The sequence below is a fragment of the Erythrolamprus reginae genome, chromosome 3, assembly GCF_031021105.1.
Source record: "Erythrolamprus reginae isolate rEryReg1 chromosome 3, rEryReg1.hap1, whole genome shotgun sequence".
Classification (NCBI taxonomy): domain Eukaryota; kingdom Metazoa; phylum Chordata; class Lepidosauria; order Squamata; family Dipsadidae; genus Erythrolamprus; species Erythrolamprus reginae.
In genome coordinates this window covers 69,264,439-69,287,721 of record NC_091952.1, presented here as the reverse complement: position 1 = coordinate 69,287,721, position 23,283 = coordinate 69,264,439, and the positions used below count along the sequence as shown (strand labels likewise).

The following is a 23,283-nucleotide window of genomic DNA, read 5'->3' as shown; positions in this document are numbered from 1 at the left end:
TTCCAAATCAATATGTCAGTTAACACTGTGTATGTGCATGCATCAGTGTGCGAGGGATGTTTTATTTTTAGCAAATTTAACATTACAGTAGGCTTTGCTGTTGAAATATCTTGGAGGAGAACCTTTTAAGAAGCTGCTTTGAGGAATGATAACTGTACACCTAAAGAAAATATCCTTACTCTGGATATTTTGACTTAGTCTGCCTTGCAGGGTTCCCCCGCCCCCCTTCTATGCATCTCTAGTAATGGCTTCGAAGTATGCATTTATGGAAAGGGCCAAGGAAGACATTAGAGAGCATATGGGATGGAGAACATTGACCATTGGGAATACTGATAGCAATCCAAAGCTTTCCATCCTCAGGGCCTCATAAGTAGCTGGCCCTGCATATTTATTTCTGCACATTCATGCTGTTGTCTGTCAATTGTAAAACTGAACTTCTTTGATCTTATCCTGTTCCTGGGAAGAAAATTAAAGCATGGGTCAGATCAAATTCACGTGGCAGCTTCTCTGAATACTGAGTATATTTTAGTTGATAGAAGGCAGTAGATATGAAGATTGCACTACAATATTTTTCAATTACTGTGGTTTTAATGGAGCCATTTTAAGATGCAGTAATAGAGACAAGCTCATAGTGCTTTCTTTATTTTAAAAAAATCATGACTGGCATTTTTGCGTTTGGGGGCAGAATATTTTTACTTGTATTGCAAATAATTTATTTGTAGTATTAATACTGGAAACTGAAATTTAACATATCGGTATTTCTAAATTAAATGTTATAATTTCAGATACTTGATTTTTAATAAAATCTGTGCTCTAGAGCAGTGTTTCGCAACCTTGGCAACTTAAAGATATCTGGACTTTAACTCCCAGAATTCCCCAGCCAGCATTCGCTGGCTGGGGAATTCTGGGAGTTGAAGTCCAAATATCTTCAAATTGCCAAGGTTGGGAAACACTGCTCTAGAGCAGAGGTCCCCAAACTAGGCAACTTTAAGACTTGTGGACTTCAACTCCTACAGCTATGCTGGCTGGAGAATTCTGGGAGTTGAAGTCCACAAGTCTTAAAGTTGCCTAGTTTGGGGACCCCTACTCTAGAGTTTATGCTAACTGGGATTTTCTCTTTTGTTACGACTTTGTTGTGGAATAATTTGTTGATTATGACCTATAAAGCACTACATGGCATCGGACCAGATTACTTGCAGGACCGCCTACTGCCACATGAATCCCAGCGACCGGTTCAGTCCCACAGAGTCAGCCTTTTCCAGGTCCTGTCAACTAGACAATGTCATTTGGCGGGGTCTAGGGGAAGAGCCTTGTCTGTGGGGGCTCCGGCCCTCTGGAATCAGCTCCCCCCCGGAGGTTTGTACTGCAACCACCCTCCTTGCTTTTCGTAAGAGTCTTAAGACTCATTTATGTCGTCAGGCTTGGGCCGATTAGATCTTGGCCCCTGGCCAACGAATGTTTGTATGATCGTTGTATGAATGGGTGTGATTGGTTTTAATATTTGGGATTTTAGATAGTTATTTAATTTTGAATTTAATTGGATCATAATGCTATGGTAATTTACTGCTTTTTATGTGTATATGCCCTGAGTCTTCGGAGAGGCACAGCTTAGAAATCCAATCAATAAATAAATATTGATACATAATTTCCCAAGATGTTTGACGTTGTTTTCTGAATACTGGAGACCTGAGTGAATAAATTGATAGTATGCTAAATAGGAAATTCTGAGAAACACGATGTGCTTTGTTACTGCTCACTGATTTAGCACTGACTACTGGACAAACCATGGATATGGCAAATAATTAGGGAAGGTCCCTGCCATTTGCTTGATTTAAAGATAGAAACTTGTACCTGCATTTTATTTTATTTATTTTATTATTTATTTTATTTATTTATTTAGTCCAAAACATAATACACATTGAAGGGAATAGATATGTAGTAATATAACTAAAGAAATGAATAGAAGAAAAGATATAAAAGTATAGGTGAACAAATTTGAAAGGAAGAAAAGATAAATGAGATAAAAGAGAGACAATTGGACAGGGAATGGAAAGCACACTGGTGCACTTATGCACGCCCCTTACTGACCTCTAAGGAACCTGGAGAGATCAATCGTGGATAGTCTAAGGGAAAAATGTTGGGGGTTAGGGGTTGACACTACTGAGTCAGGTAATGAGTTCCACGCTTCGACAACTCGGTTGCTGAAGTCATATTTTTTACAGTCAAGTTTGGAGCGGTTAATATTAAGTTTGAATCTGTTGCATGCTCTTGTGTTGTTGCGGTTGATGCTGAAGTAGTCATTGACAGGTAGAACATTGCAGCATATGATATTGATTTTCTAGTATGCTTGATAATATTTTTTCTCCTACACTCCCAGGCATTAAAAATCTTATTTGTTTAGTTATGGTTCTTCATGAATAAGTCCATGTAGTTTTCTTGTTAATCATATAGAGATAGTTTGCCATTACAATACTTCCTTGAGGAAGTTTCTTCATTATCCAATCTAGTCTGCAGCTCTGGGATTTTCTGATAATGTACCATCCAAGTATTTTGGATATCAAGTTGGATTAGTAATACTATTTAGCCGACACATAAAGATAAATAATACTCATCTCCTTTTATCTCTTAAGATAATGAAGAGAAAGAGATAAGTAGTCCTTGACTTATGACACATTGTTTTATCACTATTCTGAGTTATGACAGCCTTGGAATGAGTCCTTTCAGCTTATAAGGTACTTCTGCCCTTCATAAAATATTACATACCCACAGATTTTGGGCACTTGGCAATTGGCTCATCTTTATGACTGGCCATGATTTACATCGCCTTTTGCCAATTTCTGGCAAAAAACCTCTCCACCCTTTCAAGACAATGGATTTGCTTAACAATCACACTGTACACGTGACTATGTTAACAACTGTTGTTATTTGTTTAACTACTGCCCAATGTGGGTGTCTCAATTTAGGACTGCAAAACAACTTACAATCTCCAGTTCCAATTGTGATTGTAAATTGAGCATCTTAGTGGAACTTAGAATAATCTTAGTGATTATTCTTGGTGTAATCAAGTGAATTTCTCTGGCCATTAGTAGCTTGATTTAAAAGTAGTGAAGCATATTTCCAGGCCTTGTTTGAGGTAGGTTTGAGCAAAGTTTTTTACTGTCAAGGGTAAATCCTTTCTAACCAGTTCCTACAGCTTGTCAATTCTTAACATTTCCCCCAAACACTTTCTTCTTTTCAACCATAGTTAAATCTGGCTATTATGAACCAAGATTTTATCTGTTTTTATTCTGAAATCTTTCAATTTTTTAACCTTCTCATTTTTAACCAGTTTTTCAACTCTGTGTTCCCACCAATTTCTCATTACTGGCAAGGTGTAGTTTTTACATATGTTTTACATATATTCCAGTCAATCATTTTGACTGTTTTATTTTGTTCATTGCACTCAATTTGTACACTCAGTTCTTGCATGAAATGAATTTATGATCTATTGTTTCTTCTGCTTTTTTGCATAATCTGCACTTTGAATTATTTGATCATTTTTCAATTCCGACTTACACTCTCTTTTTAATATACAATTTAAGGCAGTGAACATATTTAATACTCCTGCCTCCCATTTCCCCATATGATAATTCTGTGAGATAGCAGAGAGAGAGAGTGACTTATCAGACAAGATCTCTAATATACAAGTATATACTAGAACGCCTAGTATTTTAACATTTGCTAAATACGTAACTAGTAATAATTTGATTGGAATGCATATCCAGTTGTCTTTAAAAATCTGATGTGGGTGTAATATGAAATTTCATATTACAAAAAATTTCAAAAAATTTGTTCATGCCATATGTGAAAGTATGGATTCAAGTCACTCATCCATTAATGTATTGGACAATGTGGCCTTAGACATGTTAGTCAGACTATGCCTCCACCCATATTTACTAATGTTATGATACTGATCCACCTTATCGATTTATTGTACAGATTATAAAGAGAATGTACACTAAATGCTTAAAATATTTGTTGTCCAGTAATTTTCTTCCTTGCAAACACGTAAGAAAAAATAACAGACTGTTGCATTGTATGTCATAGTTATATTGGTATTCATTTGTGTTAGAGTTACTACTATCACTGTCATCATCATCATCATCATCAGTATCATCATCTTATCAGGCAAGCTAGAGCATATTTGTATCTTAGAGTAGCATGATTTTTGTAAACATCAATAGCAGTACAATAGCCATTTTGCAAATCAGGCTGTCTGTCCTTGGGCACATGCTCTCTCAAAGTCTATCACAATAGCAACAGACACTTGAGAGCTGCAGACTTAAGTGATGCTGTGCAGAATTTTCCTTTCAATGTATACAATTGCTCTATACTTGTGTAAGGGGGAGGGTTAGGGTTAGAGGTTTGTTTTTTTGGTGGGGGAAAGGAAATTGTTGATATTCCATGGAAATGTAACTGAAAGCATGTTATTTGTGAACGTATTTTTATGGCTAGAAAGTAGTCTTTAGGCTGCACATTGCAGATTTTTTTAAAAAAATGTTATAATGAGAACTTTGAGTAGAATTTTAAAATGTTAATTGTGATATTAGTAAGACCTTTATAAATGTATTTTAAGCAAACCTATTCTGTCTTTTAAAAAGTAGCAAATAAATATTTTTTAGAAATAACCCCACCCCCTTCACTTTTAGAAAGTTAGGTTTTGCTCTTTGAACCTCTGATATCATTGTGTTTGATCTCCATGTGTCCAAAGTTTTCCAGGAAAACAGACTGAACAAATCTTTAATGTTGAATGAGCGGGGAGCTCATTGGTAGAGGGGGAAAATTACAGACTAATTTTTAGGCTAATCTTAGAAATATTCACATCTGGAAGCACTGGTATAAAGACAGCCCCCCCCCTTTTCTTTTTTTAAGCAATGCATCCTTTCCCTAGGACAGAGTAGGAGCCTAACAAATGTTCAGCTTAAGGCAGGGGTAGGCAAAGTTGGCTCTTCTATGACATGTGGACTTCAGCTCCCAGAATTCCTGAGCCAATCAAGCTAGCTCAGGAATTCTGGGAGTTGAAGTCCACATGTCATAGAAGAGCTAACTTTGCCTACCCCTGAGCTAAGGCAATATCAAATAGGCCTTAAGGTAGCTAACATGCACAATATCATATAGGAGCCAAAAAGATTGTGATGAAAAATACCAGGTTTCCTCCAAAATTAGACCCTGTCTTATATTTTTTTGAACCCCGGAATAAACGCTTGGCCTTCTTTCCATGCACTCAAAAACCCAGTTGGACTTATTATGTCTTATTTTGGGAGGGAAAGGGTAGGTGGTGGTGGAGCCTTTCATAATTATAACCCCTTCCTCCATGGCTATTTTGGGGGAATAGGTGTAACAAACTTGAGAGTCAATTTTGGTTCGGTTAAAACAGAAGACAGCGAGTTCCATTAACGCCTTAACCACTAAAGACAGCTAGGTGACTCTGGACCAGTCACTCTCCCTCAGTCCCGGCCACCTCACAGGCTTGTTGTTGTGGTAAAAATAGGGAAAGGAAGTTGATCTGTTCACCACCTTGAGTTACTTTGTAAAAGTAATGTCAGGATACAAATAAAATACAATAAACATTTTATCACATTTGTATCCTACCTTATTTTCAAAAAGTAACTGAAGCATCTGTACCAACCAGAGATAGAATGATGTATAAATTCTATAAGTAAATGTTTTTGACTCTCGCTTTATCCTCATAATCCTTGGAGGCAAGTTATATTGAAGGACAGTGTTTGGCGTGGTGTGTTATAATGTACATTAGCTGTAGTTTTTCAGAATTGCCAGAGAACCAAAGAGTAACTTTACGTTCCTGAAATTTTAAGATGCCTTTGTCAGAGGCATACTGTATTTTTAAAAAATATCCCTCAAGTGACGTTTAAGTTCATGCGAACATTTTTTTTTGCTCGTGAACGTGACTTTGTCTTCTTGTAGTTTTGCTGAAACCTGGAAGACCCAAAGCTCACAAATTTGTTTTTATTTGAATTAGAGCTTTATATGGGGTAGGAGCAACTGTACAGATTTTATTTCATGAAAGGCATGTTTAGGTATGGAAGACTGAAAGATGAGCTTCGCACAGTATCAATCTTATCAAGTAGGCCAGACAGGAAACATGACCAGATAACCTACGGTAATTCTACTTTATTGTAAAGTTACATTAACAGAATCTGAAAAGTACAGTTCTATCAATTTCCTTTACAGCCTCAGAAACTAAGGCGCATCCCTTCTGAACCACTTGCCCTGCCTACTATCCAGCTGTGGGCTCTGCTGTCTCTTACCTGACTCTTCCCTAGACAGCATCTTGCCCTGTCTCCCAGTGTTTTTGTCATTACAAAGAGGCAGAAATGATGAAATTATGAAATAGGTAGGGGAAAGATTTAGTTTTGAGAGAATGAGAATAATGGTCAGGGTACGGAGAGAAGAATGGAGATAAGAGACAAAGATGAGTGAATATTGCTGGATATATTTACCTCCATGAGTTAATTATTTTTCGGACTATAAGATGCACCAGTATACAAGATGCACCAAGATTTCAAAGAGGTAACTAAGAAAAAAGGCTTTTGTCCCCACTGGCCCCAGAAGCAACTGTGCAAGCCTCCCAGGCCCTCTGCATGCCCTGTGCTTTGCAAAAGTGGGACCATTTTTTGCAAAAATGGAGGTGTTTTTGCCTACCTTGAAAGATGGTTTAAATTCCTGCACGGACTTGAAATCATAGGGGTCTTCCACAGTGATTGACCTGAAGTTAAAGTGGAATTGTTCCATCTCCTTTATGTTGCTAACTTTCACTGGACAAATTGTTGGAATGCAAATGATACAGTATTGCATAATGGTGTTGAAATCATCATTATGTCTCTAAAAACAGATTTGCTATAGTGCGGCTATGTGCTAATCTATACATAACAAGCCTAGTCCAACCTTATAACCTTGTTGAAGAAACAGTCACTTGACACATAGTGACATTTTAGGTGACTTGCATTGGACAAAATACAAATTTGTGAAATCTAAATCCCAAGATCAGAACTTGGCGTAGAAGATAACAGGCTCAAACAAAGAATGTTAAGCCTTAGGATGTTTTATTACGTTTGAGAAAACTGGATCTTTTATTTCTGGTAATTGTGATCACTTGCTGAAAAGGGGAAAAATTGGTATTAAATAGTTTTAGTTTAATCTGTCTCTGTTTTAGATAATGTGCTTTAATTGTAATATGTAACTTGGGATGGATGTAAATGGCAAAAACATGCACTCTTCTCAGTAACATTAATGTCATACTGGGATATAATGTTGCCTTTTAGTTAACGTAAGCATCTGAAAAAGCGGCAAAACACCTGTCTAGATTTTAAATAAATATGCTTGAATGGAATGGAAAATTATTCTATTTTACATATAAATGTTAGCATATGAAAAATAATAGTAATGGGAGCTCAGCAGGAAATCTAAGTTTATGCAAGACAAAAAAATCAGCAGCAGTTACTCGCGTATGTAGATTTTTTTAAATATTGAAGACTACCTACAATATTTGCTTTTAAAAAATTAAATGGAACTTTTAAGAATTACATTTCAAGATAAATGTGAAATTCTGTCTATGTAATTTAGGCAGAGGGGCCTTAAGGAAAATAATTATGTGAAGAGAAAAAAATGAGTGTCAGTGTTGCTTTGATATAGTACAGTTGTGGTTGATTTTCATGTTTTCTTTTTCAAGTTTTCATTATTTTGAATAATTTTCAAGTCCTTGTATTGTCACTACAACAATTCAAGCAAGGGTTTGTGTCAGGATTATGAAGTGGGAAATGATTTCAACATCATTGCGCAAGAGGTAACAGTTTCTTTGCTTTAACTGACAGGCAACACATTTTTACTGCTTTTTCCGGTATTTTCCAAACTGATTCTTTGGAATGGAAGCAAATTATTTTCATTCAAAATGATCACATTTTAAATACCAAATATATTTCCATGCTAATTTATTGTCACTCTTTTATTTTCTTGTAGAGGAATCTCTTGCTCGCCTGGTCATTTGAACAAGTTGTATGTATTGAGATGAATGATCACAAACCTTTACTCCTCTCTCTTGCATTACAGGTAGTCCTCATTTAGCAGCCACTATTGGAATCCACAACATGGTCATTAAGTGAAGCGGTTGCAAAGTGAAACCACAACTATGCTTTCCTTTGCTTTATAAACCTGCAGAGTTTGTAAATGAGAGGATTGGTCATAAAGTTAATTTCATATAGGTAATTGCTAAACTAGACAATCAATCTTGCCATTCTCTTTTAAGTCAAGTGTAGAGCAGTAATTGTAGAATAATTACACCTCTGGCCCTTTAAGATAAGTAAAAGTAGAATTTTTATCTTATAAAACCCTTTTTTATAGAGACAAGGCTATTTGGGACTTTACCAAGTCCTACCAGATAGCTGTGAATAAGAGATATTTTCAGTCTAGGGAAATGCAGGAACATGTTTCAGAACATTTTCTATGCTGACTCAGTCTAAAGTCATCCATCTTTTTGCAGAAGGAAAAATCAAGAGCCACAGAGGAAGATAGCAAATGTAAGCAGTCAGGGAAGGAGATGTAGGGGTAGGAAAAGAATGGTTATGCTCAGTCAACTTAGATACTGACGAAGCTGTTTTAATGATCAACAGGAAACTGCACACAGGACTACATAAGCAGCAGTTTGAAAGTCTGCCATATCTTTACACTAATTTCGATTGAACTCTGCACATATATGATCTCCCAAGTAATTTATTCATGAAGCTATTATTTATGTAAAGACCTTTTCCCCAACAGCGCTATAGCTACCAAAGGGAAAAGGAATTCTTTTTTAGTGAGGAAATTAAAGTGGACAAAAAAAATTATTCCACGCAATGTTTGTAAAATCACACACACCCCAAAATAAAATGGAGTAAGTTAAGATAGCAAATAACAAAGATAGTCGTTTTTAGTAATGTGTTAGAAAATACAAAGGAGTGTTCTTCAACCAAATGAAAGAATTGAAATCTTTTATTGGCCTTGCTTGCGAAACTTAAAGGGTTACTTTTGAAACTAATTTTAGCAGGTAGGACTAACTAGTATGTTAGTAGTATCTCCAGGACCGCCTTCTGCCACACAAATACCAGTGACCAGTTAGGTCCCACAGAGTTGGCCTTCTCCGGGTCTTGTCGACAAAACAATGTCGATTGGCGGGACCCAGGGGAAAAGCCTTCTCTCTGGCGGCTCCGGCCCTCTGGAACCAGCTCCAGAGATCAGAATTGCCCCCACCCTCCTCGCCTTTTGTAAGCTCCTTAAAACCCGCCTCTGTCGTCAGGCATGGGGAAACTGAGATATCCTTTCCCCCTAGGCCTATACAATTTATACATGGTATGTTTGTGTGTATGCTTGTTTGATTTTTAATAAGGGTTTTTTTCTAGTTATTTTAAATATTAGATTTGTTATATGCTGTTTTTATTATTGTTGTTAGCCACCCCAAGTCTACGGAGAGGGGCCGCATACAAATGCAATAAATAAATAAAATAAAATAAAATAAAATAAATAAATGTTTGTTACTAAGGATATAGAAAACACCATTTCAGCATATAGACAATCACAGCTATTGGTGGGACATGAGAAGAAGGCTGTGTGATGATAGCATGTACTTAACAAATGGTTAGCAAGGCATTTTAACATTGACAGAAAAATTATGGGTTACTTCTGGTACCGGCTGTCCTCAGTCATGTGTCTATTTATGCGTTTAGATCCGACAGGAAGGGCATGCTCCAGGTGCTATCTGTAAAGGAATGTCATTTGTCAGGACCCAGGAAGAGAGCTTTTTCTGACACTTTCTGGAATATCATCCCTTCAGAATTTAAACTTGCCCTGACATTGCTGGCCTTTCACAAGGCATTCAAAGGTTTTGTCCTTGAGCATCAGAACACTGATGTCATGGCTTATTTGGGTGGTTGCAAGTCTACCTGGCTGCTGTTTTTGTATCATTTTTGTTGTTTGTAACTTATTGTTTTTTATAGTTTTTATTCTGTTTTAATTGTGAGCTGTCTATAGAGTCGTGTAATTGAGATGGAAATTTATAGACGAGCCTACAAATTCATTAACTAAATAAATGGAAGTAATCCTTGACTTAATACAATTGAGTCTAGAATTATGATCATAGGTTGTTGCAGTCATTAAGTGAGATGCTCACTTAATCACTTTGCTTAATTATTGCAGTCCTGGTTTTCCCTGTTGTTGTCATTAAGCTACTACTGGGTTGTTAAGTGAAATATGGGGTGCCTAAGAGGGACTAGAATGCTCTGGGAGAAGTAGAGCAGCCTCAGGCCTGTACTGCAGTATCTTCCTGGATCATTTATGGCTCTCACTGGCAGTGTTCCCTCTATTTTTTTTTTGGGGGGGGGGTGGACGGAAAAGTATAGTGTCTGAGCGGCAGTCCCTTCGGGACTGGGCGGCACAGAAATAATAAATAAATAAATAAACAAACAAACAAACAAACAAATAAAAAACCCACCCGGTTTTGCCTCAGAGAATTTCAAAATAAAATACTGTACTGTGTGTCTATAACAGTGAGCTCATAATAGGGCAACTCTATCAATATCAAAATGCCACTTAAATAGTTGAGCTAGTTTCAAACTAAATTTTGATTTTCTTTCTCTCTTCCTTACTCCCATTCTTTTTCTTTCTCTTTTCCTTCCTCTCTTTTTTCTATCTGTTTCTCTCTCTTCGTCTCTCTTTCCTTCCCTCTCACTCTTTCCCTCTCGGCTTCTGGGCAGGTTTGGAAAACTCTGAGTTGATGATGATTTTTAAGTGAGCGATTGCTCACTGCTCAGCTTAGAGGGAACTATGCTCACTGGGCCTGCCAGGGCCTCACTCAATCTCTGAGGCACCTTTGCTTCCTGGTCCACTGGGTCCCACATCCTTGAGCATCCTCTCCATTATGTGTCACTCCATTTAACTCTTCTGAAGGTCATCTTTCTGAAGAGCGCATGGCCAATGCAATGGGGGACTTGCCTGAAGAGGCAACTTTGCACCATTTAGGAGGCTGGCAACATTGGTGTAATCTCTTGCAAGAGGAGGGCACAAAAGAAGGCCACCTGGCACACCGCTTGTTCTCTGAGGGTGGTGTGGAGGGACACATGCGAATGTGGACCCAGAAGGATTCGAAAGGAGGTCAAGGGATCCACTGGGATGTGATGGAGGTGAAAGACAGGCAGATGGGGGTAGTTGAAGCATCCGTGCAAATGGTTGTAAGGGTGGGTAGATTGCCAAGCACCCTAATTGTGATCACATAACTGCAGGGGCATTGAGGTGTCTGTAACTTCAGGTACAGGTCATAAGTCCATGTGTTCATTACCACTGTAACTTCTCTGCTGAACAAATGGTCTTAGTCAGCGACTACCTGTAAATAACGTGTGGGTGTGCCCTATAGCTGCTTTTTGTTCCCAACTTTGATTTTCCCGTATAAATTTTGGCAACCAAAATATTGGAGTGAAATTCCATGTACAGTACTTTGGAAAAATGTATGGAATCCATAATGAAAATGTAAGGAAACATTTAAGAAATTAATCCTGACATTGCCAAGTCATATTTATTGCTGGGTTTTGTTTTATTTTGTTTTTGTATTCTTAGAACTGGATACAGCAGTTTATTGACATCAACTCACATAGCAGAAATCTTGCTTTGTCAGAGTTAATTCATGATTTGGATTGTGGTTTGCAACTGCTGTAGTACAAATGACAGGATATCATTTTGAATATGTCCCAAGCAACAGTTAAGCTTTTTTTTGCTTCTTTGTTACAACTAGGAAGTTTTTCATATGGCAGAAATTAAATAATTGTTTTTTAAATGTAATTTTTATTAACTAACAAATTGGAAAGAAAAACTACCAAGAAATACAGTATAGGTAGTTCTCGATTTAAGATTGTTCATTCAGAGACTGTCTGAAATTAAAACAGCGCTGAATGAAAGAAGGTATCATGCAGGGGTGCTCAGACTTGGCAATTCTGGGAGTTGAAGTCCACAAGTCTTAAAGTTGCCAATTTGAGGACCCCTATTATAAGGTGTAACTGAAGTTAAGGCTGCTATAGCACCCCCACAATCATGTGAACAATATTTGGGCACTTGCAACCCACCCACCTTTATATAAACAATCAAAGAGATGGTGCACCCCATCTTCTCTCTGTCCCATCCTGCTGGGTTTCCCACAACAATTTCCAAGGATTGTGCCTGCTTCCAAACTGGTGCCCACATTTGAGTGGCTTCCATGTAGGAAAGCCACATGGTGGATTGACTGTTTATCAGAAGAGACTGCAGATCAATACAAAGCTTCCATGTTCCAGTGTGTTCCGTGTGATGTTAAACTGCAGGTTTATAATAAGTCCATCTCTTCCTTTAAAGATCAGTTGGAATAGTGACTTGCTTCTATTTCCATAAATTTGATTCATTGCAGAATTATACCTGAAGCTGTTTTGTAGTTTGAGTTGATATGAAAAGCAATTAATTTCCCTGCAGTCTTTCCCCTGCCCTGCAGTGGCCTGGGAAACTGACAGAGTAGCCCTTTCTGTATATGTTCCTCTCTGACATGCTTATCCTCAGCTGACTGCTGCGTAGGATCAAAATAGTAGAATTATCATGGCTTTGCTATTAATTAAGTATTAATTAGACATTGTTCTATGACATTTCAGTGACATTCTGTTTTTAATTGCACAGATCAATAATACTTTCTTCCTGTAATTTAAATTAGTATCCTAAGTGTATACAGTAATCCCTCGCTACTTCGCGGTTCATCTTTTGCGGATTCGCTATTTCCTGGGTTTTCAAAGGGGGCTTAAATCCATTAAATCCATTGAAAATTTTAAATCCATTAAAATTCATAAAATTCTTCTACATTACTACTGTACTCTATTAAAGAAACTGGTAGGATATCACATGTAGTTCCAGCTGAGAAACATTATAGAATGACTGTTTAATGCAAAGGGTAGGTTTTAAAAGTCCAAATACTTGTTAAATACATTAAAAAAAATATTTCCCCTACTTCACAGAAATTCATTTTTCATGGGTGGTCTTGGAACGCATCCCCCGTGAAAAACGAGGGATTAGTGTATTACTAACCTATGATAAACAGCTACTTGGTATGTTTAAGATTATTGAAGGTGAGATTACAACACTATCAACTAGTTATAATCTAAGTGACTGAATTTTCCAGCTACCAGCATTTATAAGTTCTTATCATTTTGGGGACATGTAAAAAAAGAGATAAATTTTCTTGGCCAATGCATAACAAATGGATAAAACTACGTATGAAAACAACGTTATAAAATATATCACTTTAAACGGTAATTATTATTAAAGCAGAGGTATGAGCTGTGGGCGATGTCAAGGGCTTGAAAATCTCAGCTGCTAAACAGAGAGAAATAGGCAGAGATGACATGAGAAATCTGATATTGTCAGTATAATAATAACAACAGAGTTGGAAGGGACCTTGGAGGTCTTCTAGTGCAGCCCCTGCTCAAGCAGGAGAACCTTTGTATAGGTTAACCAGAGGACAACTGGTTAATTGTACTCACCGTTAGGAAGTTTCTCCTTAATTCCACCTTGTTTCTGTCTTTGATCAGTTTTCAACCATTGAATGACTCTGAGGAAAACCGTAAAGGTCTGTTGGTGTAGTCTTCATTCATTTGATCAAGTGCGTGTAGATTAGAGCAGGGGTCCCCAACCCGCAGGCTGCGATCCTAGTGGGCCGTGGTCTATCCATTTTTCTAGGAAAGTGGGAACAGTTCCAGTCAGATACACTGTGTGCTCACACTATATGATGAATGTATGTTTCTCTGTCGTGTTCGAGAAGGATCTTGACATCTAATGGGTTGTGGGCTGTCTGCCGATGTGTCCGCAGGTGACTGGTAAGACCTCTGCAGGCATGAAATGGTCTGCCATATGTTGGGAAGACATGTGTGGGCACCATTGTCGCAGCATTTGCAGCTGTCTGATGAATATAGGACACATGTGAATTCCAGTGCTATATTTGGGGTGGGGTGGGGTGAATGTTGCTGGAAGCTGTGTCACATTTGACACTGTAGATAGCAAACCTCATTTTGAAAGTGTCCATTGTAATACATAGAAATAAAAACATGTTTCTGCAGCATGGCTGTGTCTCTGTTACAGCTGGCTGCAGTTTTATTGAGCTTGCCAGTATCCAGGTATATTTTACTTCCGTACAATTTGCTGAACATGCTTTTATTTTGGTATCACCTGCATGCCAAGAATAAATCATCAAGGCATATGAATAGGTTGTGATAGCACTTGAATTATGGAAGTTGCTTTGCCTGATTAAATTTGGGGTATAATATATTTTTGGCTACTACTCAGTAACTCATGCAAGAAAAGCAGAATAGTCCTTTGGCTTCCAACTCCCGTGAACCCTAGCAATCTTAATGAATGAGAAAGGACTGTGAAAATTGTAATCCAAAAAACTGGGCAAAGGTATCTTAACTCTGTCTAGGTCTGAAATATAGTATACAATATAATGTTTTCGTTTTCTATTGTGTCTTGATTTCTATTGTGTCTGTTGTGTCTCCAAGACCACCTTCTGCTGCACGAATCCCAGCGTCCGGTGAGGTCCCACAGAGAGTTGGTCTCCTTAGGGTCCCGTCGACCAAACAATGTCGGCTGGCGGGGCCTAGGGGAAGAGCCTTCTTTGTGGGAGCCCCGGCCCTCTGGAATCAGCTCCCCTTGGAGATTCGCACTGCCCCCACCCTCCTTGCCTTCTGAAAGAGTTTAAAAGCACATCTTTGCCGCCAGGCCTGGGGACATTAGACCTTCCCCTTGACCAATGAATGTCGTTAGTGTGATTATTGAATGAATGCAAATGAATGTTTTAAAGTTAGAATTTTAAAGAATCTTTTTAGTATATTAATTGGATAAGCTGTATTGTTATGTTTTTGGTATATGCTGTGAGCCGCCCCCGAGTCCGCGGAGAGAGGCGGCATACAAGTCCAATAAATAAATAATAATAATAAACTGCTGTGGCATTTTGACATTTGGTTTTATATTTCTTCCTTTTATTTTCTGTGTGCTTTGAACCATTGGATTGGGCTGTAAAAAGTAAACAAAATACAGTATGTCACAGACGTGAGTACATCCCTTCACATTTTGTAATAGTCAAGCATATCTTTTCATGCGACAACACTGAAGAAATGACACATGGCTACAATGTAAAGTAGTGAATATGCCAAGTTTATAAACTATGTAAATGTCCCCTCAAAACAATGCAACACAGAGATATTGATGTCTAAACTGGGAAACACCATGGGCACTTGAAGGTATCTGGACTTCAACTGCCCTAAGTGATAATGTCCAAATGGGACCCAAGTAGCCGTTTTCACTCCCTAGTGTCATGTGTCTCATTGGTGGTACAAGGTCTCAGGTGTGGCACAAATGACATGCAGAGCCATATCTGTTGGCGCACGAGCCATTGCCCTAGCTGAGCTCAAGTGCACATTTGTGCACCAGGCATCTGATTTTTGTCTTGTGTAGAGGCTTTGCAAATCACTGAAAACCCACCTATGCCGCCAAGCTTGGGGGACATAACTGACTCTTAGCTGTTTCATCAATCACTTTTTGAACTCTGTGATGCAAGTGATAATAGTGTAGTCAGCTACTGTACATAGTCTAATTGTGTACATGTTGCTGATGCTGAAGGAAATCAGATTATGTTGAGGCAACATTCAAGTCTCTGACAAGGCGATGGGTCTTTTTATTAAGTTTTAGATTTTCAAGAGACATTCTTTCTTATCCAAGAAATAGATAGCCCCTTTTGTAAAGATCTAGTAGCTGCTCTTAAAAACAGTTTAAGAGCCCTGCTTTCCTCTAAACATCCTAAGATTTTCTCCAGCTCTTCCGTCAGTTTATTTATTAGATTGATATCTCTGCTTTCACTTAGGAGCTCAAGGCAATATACTGCTGTTCCTTCTTTCAGTTTTACCACAAAGCAGTAAAGCTATGAGGAAGTTTAGTGGGTTGAGAGACAGTGACTGGTTCAAAGTCATCTAGTAACCTTTTCTAGCTAAGTAGTCAGAAATTTGGGTCTTCCATCTTCCTATTTTAGCATTTTAATCATAGTAGCGCACTAGATTGGGGAACATAGCCTTAAATTTCCACTTAGTATCCTTCAAATATCTTTTGAACACTTGCTTATCTCCTCTGTTAGGAATATCATCATAATACATATTTTATAGTATGCAGTATTGATGGTCTGTTTTACAAAAAACATTGGTCAGAAAAACGAGGATATATGAGTCTATTATTTAAGTAAAATATTACTATTGTTGGAAAAACATGGTCTACAATTGCATTAAATCCCAGTGCAGTTTGAGCTGGTTGGCCTATTGAAGCATGTAGCTTTTGAGCAGTCTATTATTATCTCTCTGGCAAGATCAGGTTATGCCTTTTAAAATGAAAAGCTGAAGGAGAAAACACAGAGAATCATGGAAGATTTGCTGATGTGCCAAATCTTTAAAAGCTAGAGGCTAAAAGCTCTCCATTTTAAAAGTCAGAATTAGATAAATTCATTGCTGACACTTAGATTTACTTGCAAGATTCTTGAATCTCTACTGCCAAATTTAAAATGATAAATGTTTAAATGCTGGTCATTTTAAAATTGTAAATTATTGAAAGAATAGAGCAGTGGATAGATAAAATTAATTTCTAAGATTATTCTGAGACAAATGTTGCAAGATATATGGAACACAACAAATCCAGTATAACTGAAGTTACAATAAGCGAAAAACTCTTTCATCTAAAATTGTTCAATTTTATACTTTGGGGATTCCATTGTACATAATATATGTTTATACACTTTTCTCCCCTTTGTGAAGATAAAATCATAATAATAAATAAGCAAATAAATAATAAGTAGACTGTAATACATTCTTTTCTACTTAATAAATGACAATTTACTGTTTCGAATATGTTTTATGCTATATTTTATCTGTAGATTTGTTCAGTTGATTTCTATCGGATAAACAATTGCGATCTGTAAAATACTTCCAGTTGTCATTTTCAAACAGGCTGCAGTCTGATACTGATTGTATTTTGTACATTTTCTAATATCCAACATGGAAATGAAAGATAAGTTTACATCCCTGTGCATCTTATGAATAGTTATTAGTTGCAGTTTTAATTATGGTTGTATGCTAACTAGACTATATAGCAGCAATAGCATAACAGTTATCTTTTGTTAATTAAGGACACCAAGTGCTGCATGCTAAATATTAGAATGAACATCTGGGGTATGAGTGGGATTCACTCGATATACTTAAGAATTGTTTGTGCTCTATCCATATAGATAGGTGGTGTAACTTTTAATTCAGGTCTTTGAGACTGCTTCTAGTCCTCTTTCTCTTCCCCATTACTTTATTTCCTGGATGTGATTGTTGTTTGATATGTTGTTCAAGATGCTTGACTATCTGAAAAAAAAGTAGCAGTGGTTCTTATGCTATCTAGGAATTAAGATCCCTTCAGTCCTCTAATTTCTATTACAAGGGGTGGACAAAAGAATGGAAACACCTTGAAAATCCAGATTTGGAATCCAGATTTGTGAAGCTCCCTTTGAACAGTTTTTGTGGAAACTGGGTTCTGTACATGTCTATTGAGCTCTGCAGTGATTTTAGGAGCTGTGGTTTTGCGATCCACTCTAACAATTTGCTTTAGAGTCTGACAGTCTCTCTCAGACACCTGTGCTTGGCTGAGGATGTTTTCCCTTCTCTTTCAAAAGCAGTCATTACTTTTGAGACATTACCTCTTGAAACGCCAAACATTCGGGCACTTTCTGTTATACAAGCGCCTGCCATTCGAGCACCAACAATTTGGCCTCTTTGAAAGTCTGAGAGGTCTGCGATTTTTAGAAGGTTCTAGAAACCATTTCTAAAAACCAATTTCCTTAAATTTCTGTAAAAAAAATGTAGTTTAAAAAAATATATCAAATAACAGAATTTTTAAAAAACATTAAAATATGTCAAGTTTTGATTGATTTGGCGTACATAAGCGCACTAAAGTGCCTTTCGTCCCCTGTCCTACAGTCTTTCCTATATATCATATTTCTTCTCTACTATATCCTCTATAACCTTCATTGTGTATTATTGTGTATCGGACAAAATAAATAAATAAATAAATAAATAAATAAATAAATAAATAAATAAATAAATAAATAAATAAATAAATAAATGTTCAAGCATGATGACAACAAGTCAAGTGTTTCCATTTTTTTGTCCACCCCCTGTATATCTCCCCCTGTTATAAGGATGAAGCTGCTGTAGCTAAACAGAAAAACATTTCTAATGAATGACTAATCTTTTTTTAAATTTTAAATTTTATTTTACTTAGTCTGGACAGTTCAATGAAGATATGATCCCAACAGTGGGCTTCAACATGAGAAAAATCACCAAGGGAAATGTAACTATAAAGGTAAGATACAAAACATCTTGACTAAATTTCAGACATAGCGTTTGGGATACCCTAGATCAGGGCTGTCAAACTCACATCATCATGGCGTCATCACGATGTCGTTAAATCAAGTGTGGGCATGGCAAGTGTGTGACGCATTTGGCCTGTGGGCTGGGAGTTTGACAGCCTGCTCTAGATTGTAGCCATGCAGGCAGATTGTTCTGTCCCACGAAGAACGTAACACAGCACCCAGTTTGTATGAATTTATTTAATCCAAACACCACTACTAATAAACGTCTTAGCAGTGAATATGCACACACCAATCTTCAATCAGTCTTTTTTGGCAAGCAACCAGCTACAAATTAATCTTCATTAATAGCTGGTATCAGTTCAAAGAGTTTTAAAGCAAAGAAGAGCAATTAGGTCTTGTTATCTTATGAAGGTTCAGAGAGTTGGCAAAATGCCTGGAGGTAGTTCTTGATAAGCGAAACTGCAGCAGAGAAAACAAAGTAGAAGTCTTTCAGACACAGAGCACACTATGATCAGATGGGTTTCTAAACATTATTCTCTGCAGCTTTCTGGCTGCCTCTAATGCCCTTAAGTAGACATGGGGAATGGTCAATTAACTCCTGAGACCTCCTCTGGAGTAACCATTCCTGTCTCTTGGCAGCTCTGCGGGCCCTTGCATCAAGAAGAAGAGAAGCCTCTTCTTCCACGTCACTGCTATGAGGTGCTGGAAGTTCTGAAGGCCCTGGTTGAACCTCTGCCTCTGGCACCGAGTTCTCACCTTCCTCCTCGCTGTCCGACTTGAGTGCCAGTTACACAGGCCACTGGTGCATCCCGAAGTCAGTATTCTTTTGAATGGGATCTGCTATTAGCTGCACAGCCTGCTGGACCCATACTGATTAAGAAATTAAATTGAATTAAATTTATATGCTTCTTTCACATGTGAAACCATACTTAAATAAGATAACTCTTGCTTTGGAAGATCTGATAGATGTTGATGAAAATTGATTTGGAGGAGATTGGGATATATGCTATGAAGACTAAGCTGCACTCTTTAGAGGACTATGCAACAGAAACTTTTCTGTAGACGAAGGCAGGGTGATTTCTTAAAGCAGGAGAGGACCATAGGAGGCAATGTTATTAAAATGTTGGGCTATTTTCAGTTGGAAGAAATGGGGTTTAGTACTTGTTACAGATTATTTATGGTCCATATTGATCTCAGAGACTGCAACGTTAGTCTGTATCCTGTTTTTGAATCATGGGTTATTATCTCTAGAGTACAGGGAGATATAACTCAGCTAAAATAAGGGCAGACTGATTGACATTTATTTTTAAGGCATTTTTTTCTGTAATTATGTAAATGATTTATTATCCAGATTTTTAAGAAAAAGGAGGACTTAAGTGGGAATTTGAAAAGGAGCAACATATCAACAGTTGGTATAGACCAGTGTTTCCCAACCTTCGCAACTTGAACATATTTGGACTTCAACTCCCAGAATTCCCCAGCCAGCGAATGCTGGCTGGGGAATTCTGGGAGTTGAAGTCCAGATATCTTCAAGTTGTCAAGGTTGGGAAACACTGGTGTAGACATATTACAAGGATGAGGGGAAAATATGAGTGTGTTAATTTAGTTCACGTATCTCCTGTCATTTCAATCTTTTGGGATATATATTTAATGCATATTAATAGTTTAACATATGAAGAGTTTTGCATGTTTTATGAAAGTGAGAATGCTTCTTGGTAGGATTTAATATTGCATCTGAAGAATCCATTTTCTGAGCTATTTTGGTAATCCTCCAGCTTTATTTTATTTAGCTATAAATGAATATGGTCCATCAGGTAAGTGGGGAGAATTGTATCATATAAATGCACTTAGGAAAATAAAAATTTGTGTGTAGAGTATGGCATATGCAAGTTATGGATAAATCTATTTGTAAGGCCTCATGTCCTCCTCTTTTTCATCCTTGTTGCTTCTGTCTCCGTACAGCTCTGGGACATTGGAGGTCAACCCCGTTTTCGTAGCATGTGGGAGAGGTATTGCCGTGGTGTCAGTGCAATAGTGTAAGTAGCTCTTGTCTGCATACTAAGGTTATGGTAAGTAAGATGTGCTTGGTGCTTCTCTATAGAGGGACAGGAATAATACACAAAAGGATGTAAACCTGCAATTAGTTCTACCACTTTAACTATAGTATGTATGCCGCCCCGAGTCTACGGAGAGGGGTGGCATACAAATCTAATAAATAATAATAATAGTATGGCTAAGTGCAATTTAGTCAGCCTAACAAATTTTTGCCTCCCCCTTTTCACAGCTGTGGATAGGGAACTTTCCACTGATTTGTTCAATATGCTGGTTGTGCCCATGCATCTCTTCTCATAGTCACTCAGGTTGTCCCAAAAGTGCTTTTTTCAAAAGACAATTGGACATTCTGGTTTTCCTTTGAAGATGTTTTGCTTCTTCATCCAAGAAGTGAGCTGAAGAAGGTTTTTGGATGGGAAGTGAAATGTCTTGAAAGAAAAACCAGTTACCTCTCTCTGGTTAATCTAGTTACCTCTTGAAAAGCACCTTTGGGACAGCCATGACCTGGATGACTGAGAATCTCCATAGACAGTCCCTCCATAGACAGTCTGTCAGGTTCTAGCCACCTCACATGTAAACAATTGCAACGCACTCAATATAAGACCCATCTGGATGACAGCTTGGAAACTGCAGCTGCCAAATATGGTGGTGCAGATAGTTATGGAGGCATTTTTGTATTTCTGTGTAATACCTTTGCTCCACAGACTGCACTGGTTACCAGGAAGCTTCTAGATACAATTCAAGGTACCAACAAAGGGCTTAAATGACAGTTTGCTTCAGCCTGTTCGGGAAGATCTGACAAAAGAGGCATGCTGCAAGTCCCTTAGTTAAAATAATGTCTTAAATTGACTTAAGCATCATGCCCTCTCTGTTGTGGCCCCTGCCCTGAGGAAAAGTTACCCTTCAGGTTTAAATCACCTCAACCATGCCATTGTTTAAACAGCCCTTGGAGATCTGGCCTTTATTTTAAGCTAGTGGTTAGAAGACCGTGACATATGATTCTTACTATTCAAAAAGTGAACTCCTACTCATGCAAAGGAAGCCTAAAAGGCCATTAACTTGGTTTAAACAAGGTTCCAAAGAACATGGAATCCACGAAAGAGAAAAATAAAAGAATGAAAGACAGTTGAAGTACCGAAGAACTTAAAAAATAATAGTATGAAGGGATATGAAAAACAACAAATAGTTTCAAAACATATAATTCAAAACTGAAATGCATAAATATAAAATAATTTTAATGAAAGCTTTTTCTGTAATACTTTGATCATATTAATTACTATAGATATTAAAATAAAGGCACCTAATAAATTCAATATACAATTTGAGCTCACTCAAGATAATATTTACAAGGCAATCCTATGTATGTCTACTTAGAAGTAAGTATCATTGTCTTCAATGCGGTTTACTCCTGGGAAGATGTTGTAGGATTATAGCTTTAGTCTATGTAAGTTAGTGAGATCCTTGTGTTTGTTTGTGTCTGCTGCAGAGAGATTTTATATTAGGCTCCAAATATTAGCCCCTGAAATAGCATAATCCAAAAGATACATTTCTGCATGCTAAAAATTAAAAGGCTAAGCCTGGGGACACATTTGGCATTTAGCATATTCTTTTATAATAGTTTGTATTTCTTTATTTCTGAAAATGTCTTGGTTTCTGTTTCCTGTAAATCAGATTTTGGGCTACTTCTCAGCTGGATTTGTGAAGACCAAACCCAGTTGAATTCAGCTTTCTTGAAAATACTGTACTGGATACTGGACTCCAGTTGGATTTTTAGTCATTAAATTCTCCTTGAACACTCTATAACATAATGTTTTCATGTTTTTCTATAACCTAAAAAGTGTATCTAGAAAATTTGCAGACGCTGTCCTATATTTGCTCACAGCTGGGGTTTTTTTGTATTTTTTTGTAAATGGAAATAGCCTAACAGATTTTGTCTAGTGAATAATTGAACATAGATGTAAGTTCTCCTGTAGTGAATGAAATGGCTATGTGCAACCAACAGTTGGGTTAACTGACTGTCGAATTACCCAATATGTTATCAGTTTCCTTTGGGGTGGTTGTTGGTGGTTGCAGTTCTGAAAAGGGTTGTGAATCAGGATGGTCCAATGAAGATAGAAAGATGGGCAAATTCAGGAAACTGTTAAGATGAAGTAAGAGTAAAACCCTAAATAATGGCAAAGGTTCTGTTTTCTTGGAAGTTTAAGAAGCTGATAATAAATGACTCTTAGAGTCCAAAATACCATCTATTGATTTTGTGAACAGAATCAATAATTTAAAATACTGCCTTCATTCTCTGTTGTTATCTTTTTACCCTAACCCTTAAGAACTTTAATATCTTTAGTAACTTCTTACTAAGAATTTAGTTAAGAATATCTGAGAAATATCCTGTCTACTCTATACAGCTCTTCTATGTCATTTGCATTTTTAATGAAAGTAATATTTATTTTATTTATTTTATTATTTTATTTTATTTGACTTCTATGCCACTCAATCCCAAAGGACTCAAGGCGGCTTACAACAATGTGAATAAAAAACAATAAAAAGAAGTCAAATTTAAAATAGAAAAAACTATAAAACCCCAATTAAAAACCCATAAATTAAGCAATCACAACAACATGCATATTAATCATTCATATAATATGGCCATGATAGTTGTTAATTCATGGACCCCCCCAGGCCTGCCGGCAAAGCCAGGTCTTTGTGGCCTTAGGGAAGGCCAGTAGGGTGGGAGCGGTATGGACATCGGGGGGGGG

General features: G+C 37.3%; 1 protein-coding gene across 1 annotated transcript in view; it reads left to right on the top strand.

Moving 5' to 3' along the window:
* ARL8A (ARF like GTPase 8A) overlaps positions 1-23,283 on the top strand; it is a 43,092-nt gene that overhangs the window by 1,364 nt on the left and 18,445 nt on the right. The window contains exons 2-3 of the mRNA XM_070745764.1: positions 18,388-18,468; positions 20,441-20,514. Of these exons, the coding sequence (XP_070601865.1) occupies positions 18,388-18,468; positions 20,441-20,514 (155 nt within the window). The remainder of the gene's footprint in view (positions 1-18,387; positions 18,469-20,440; positions 20,515-23,283) is intronic.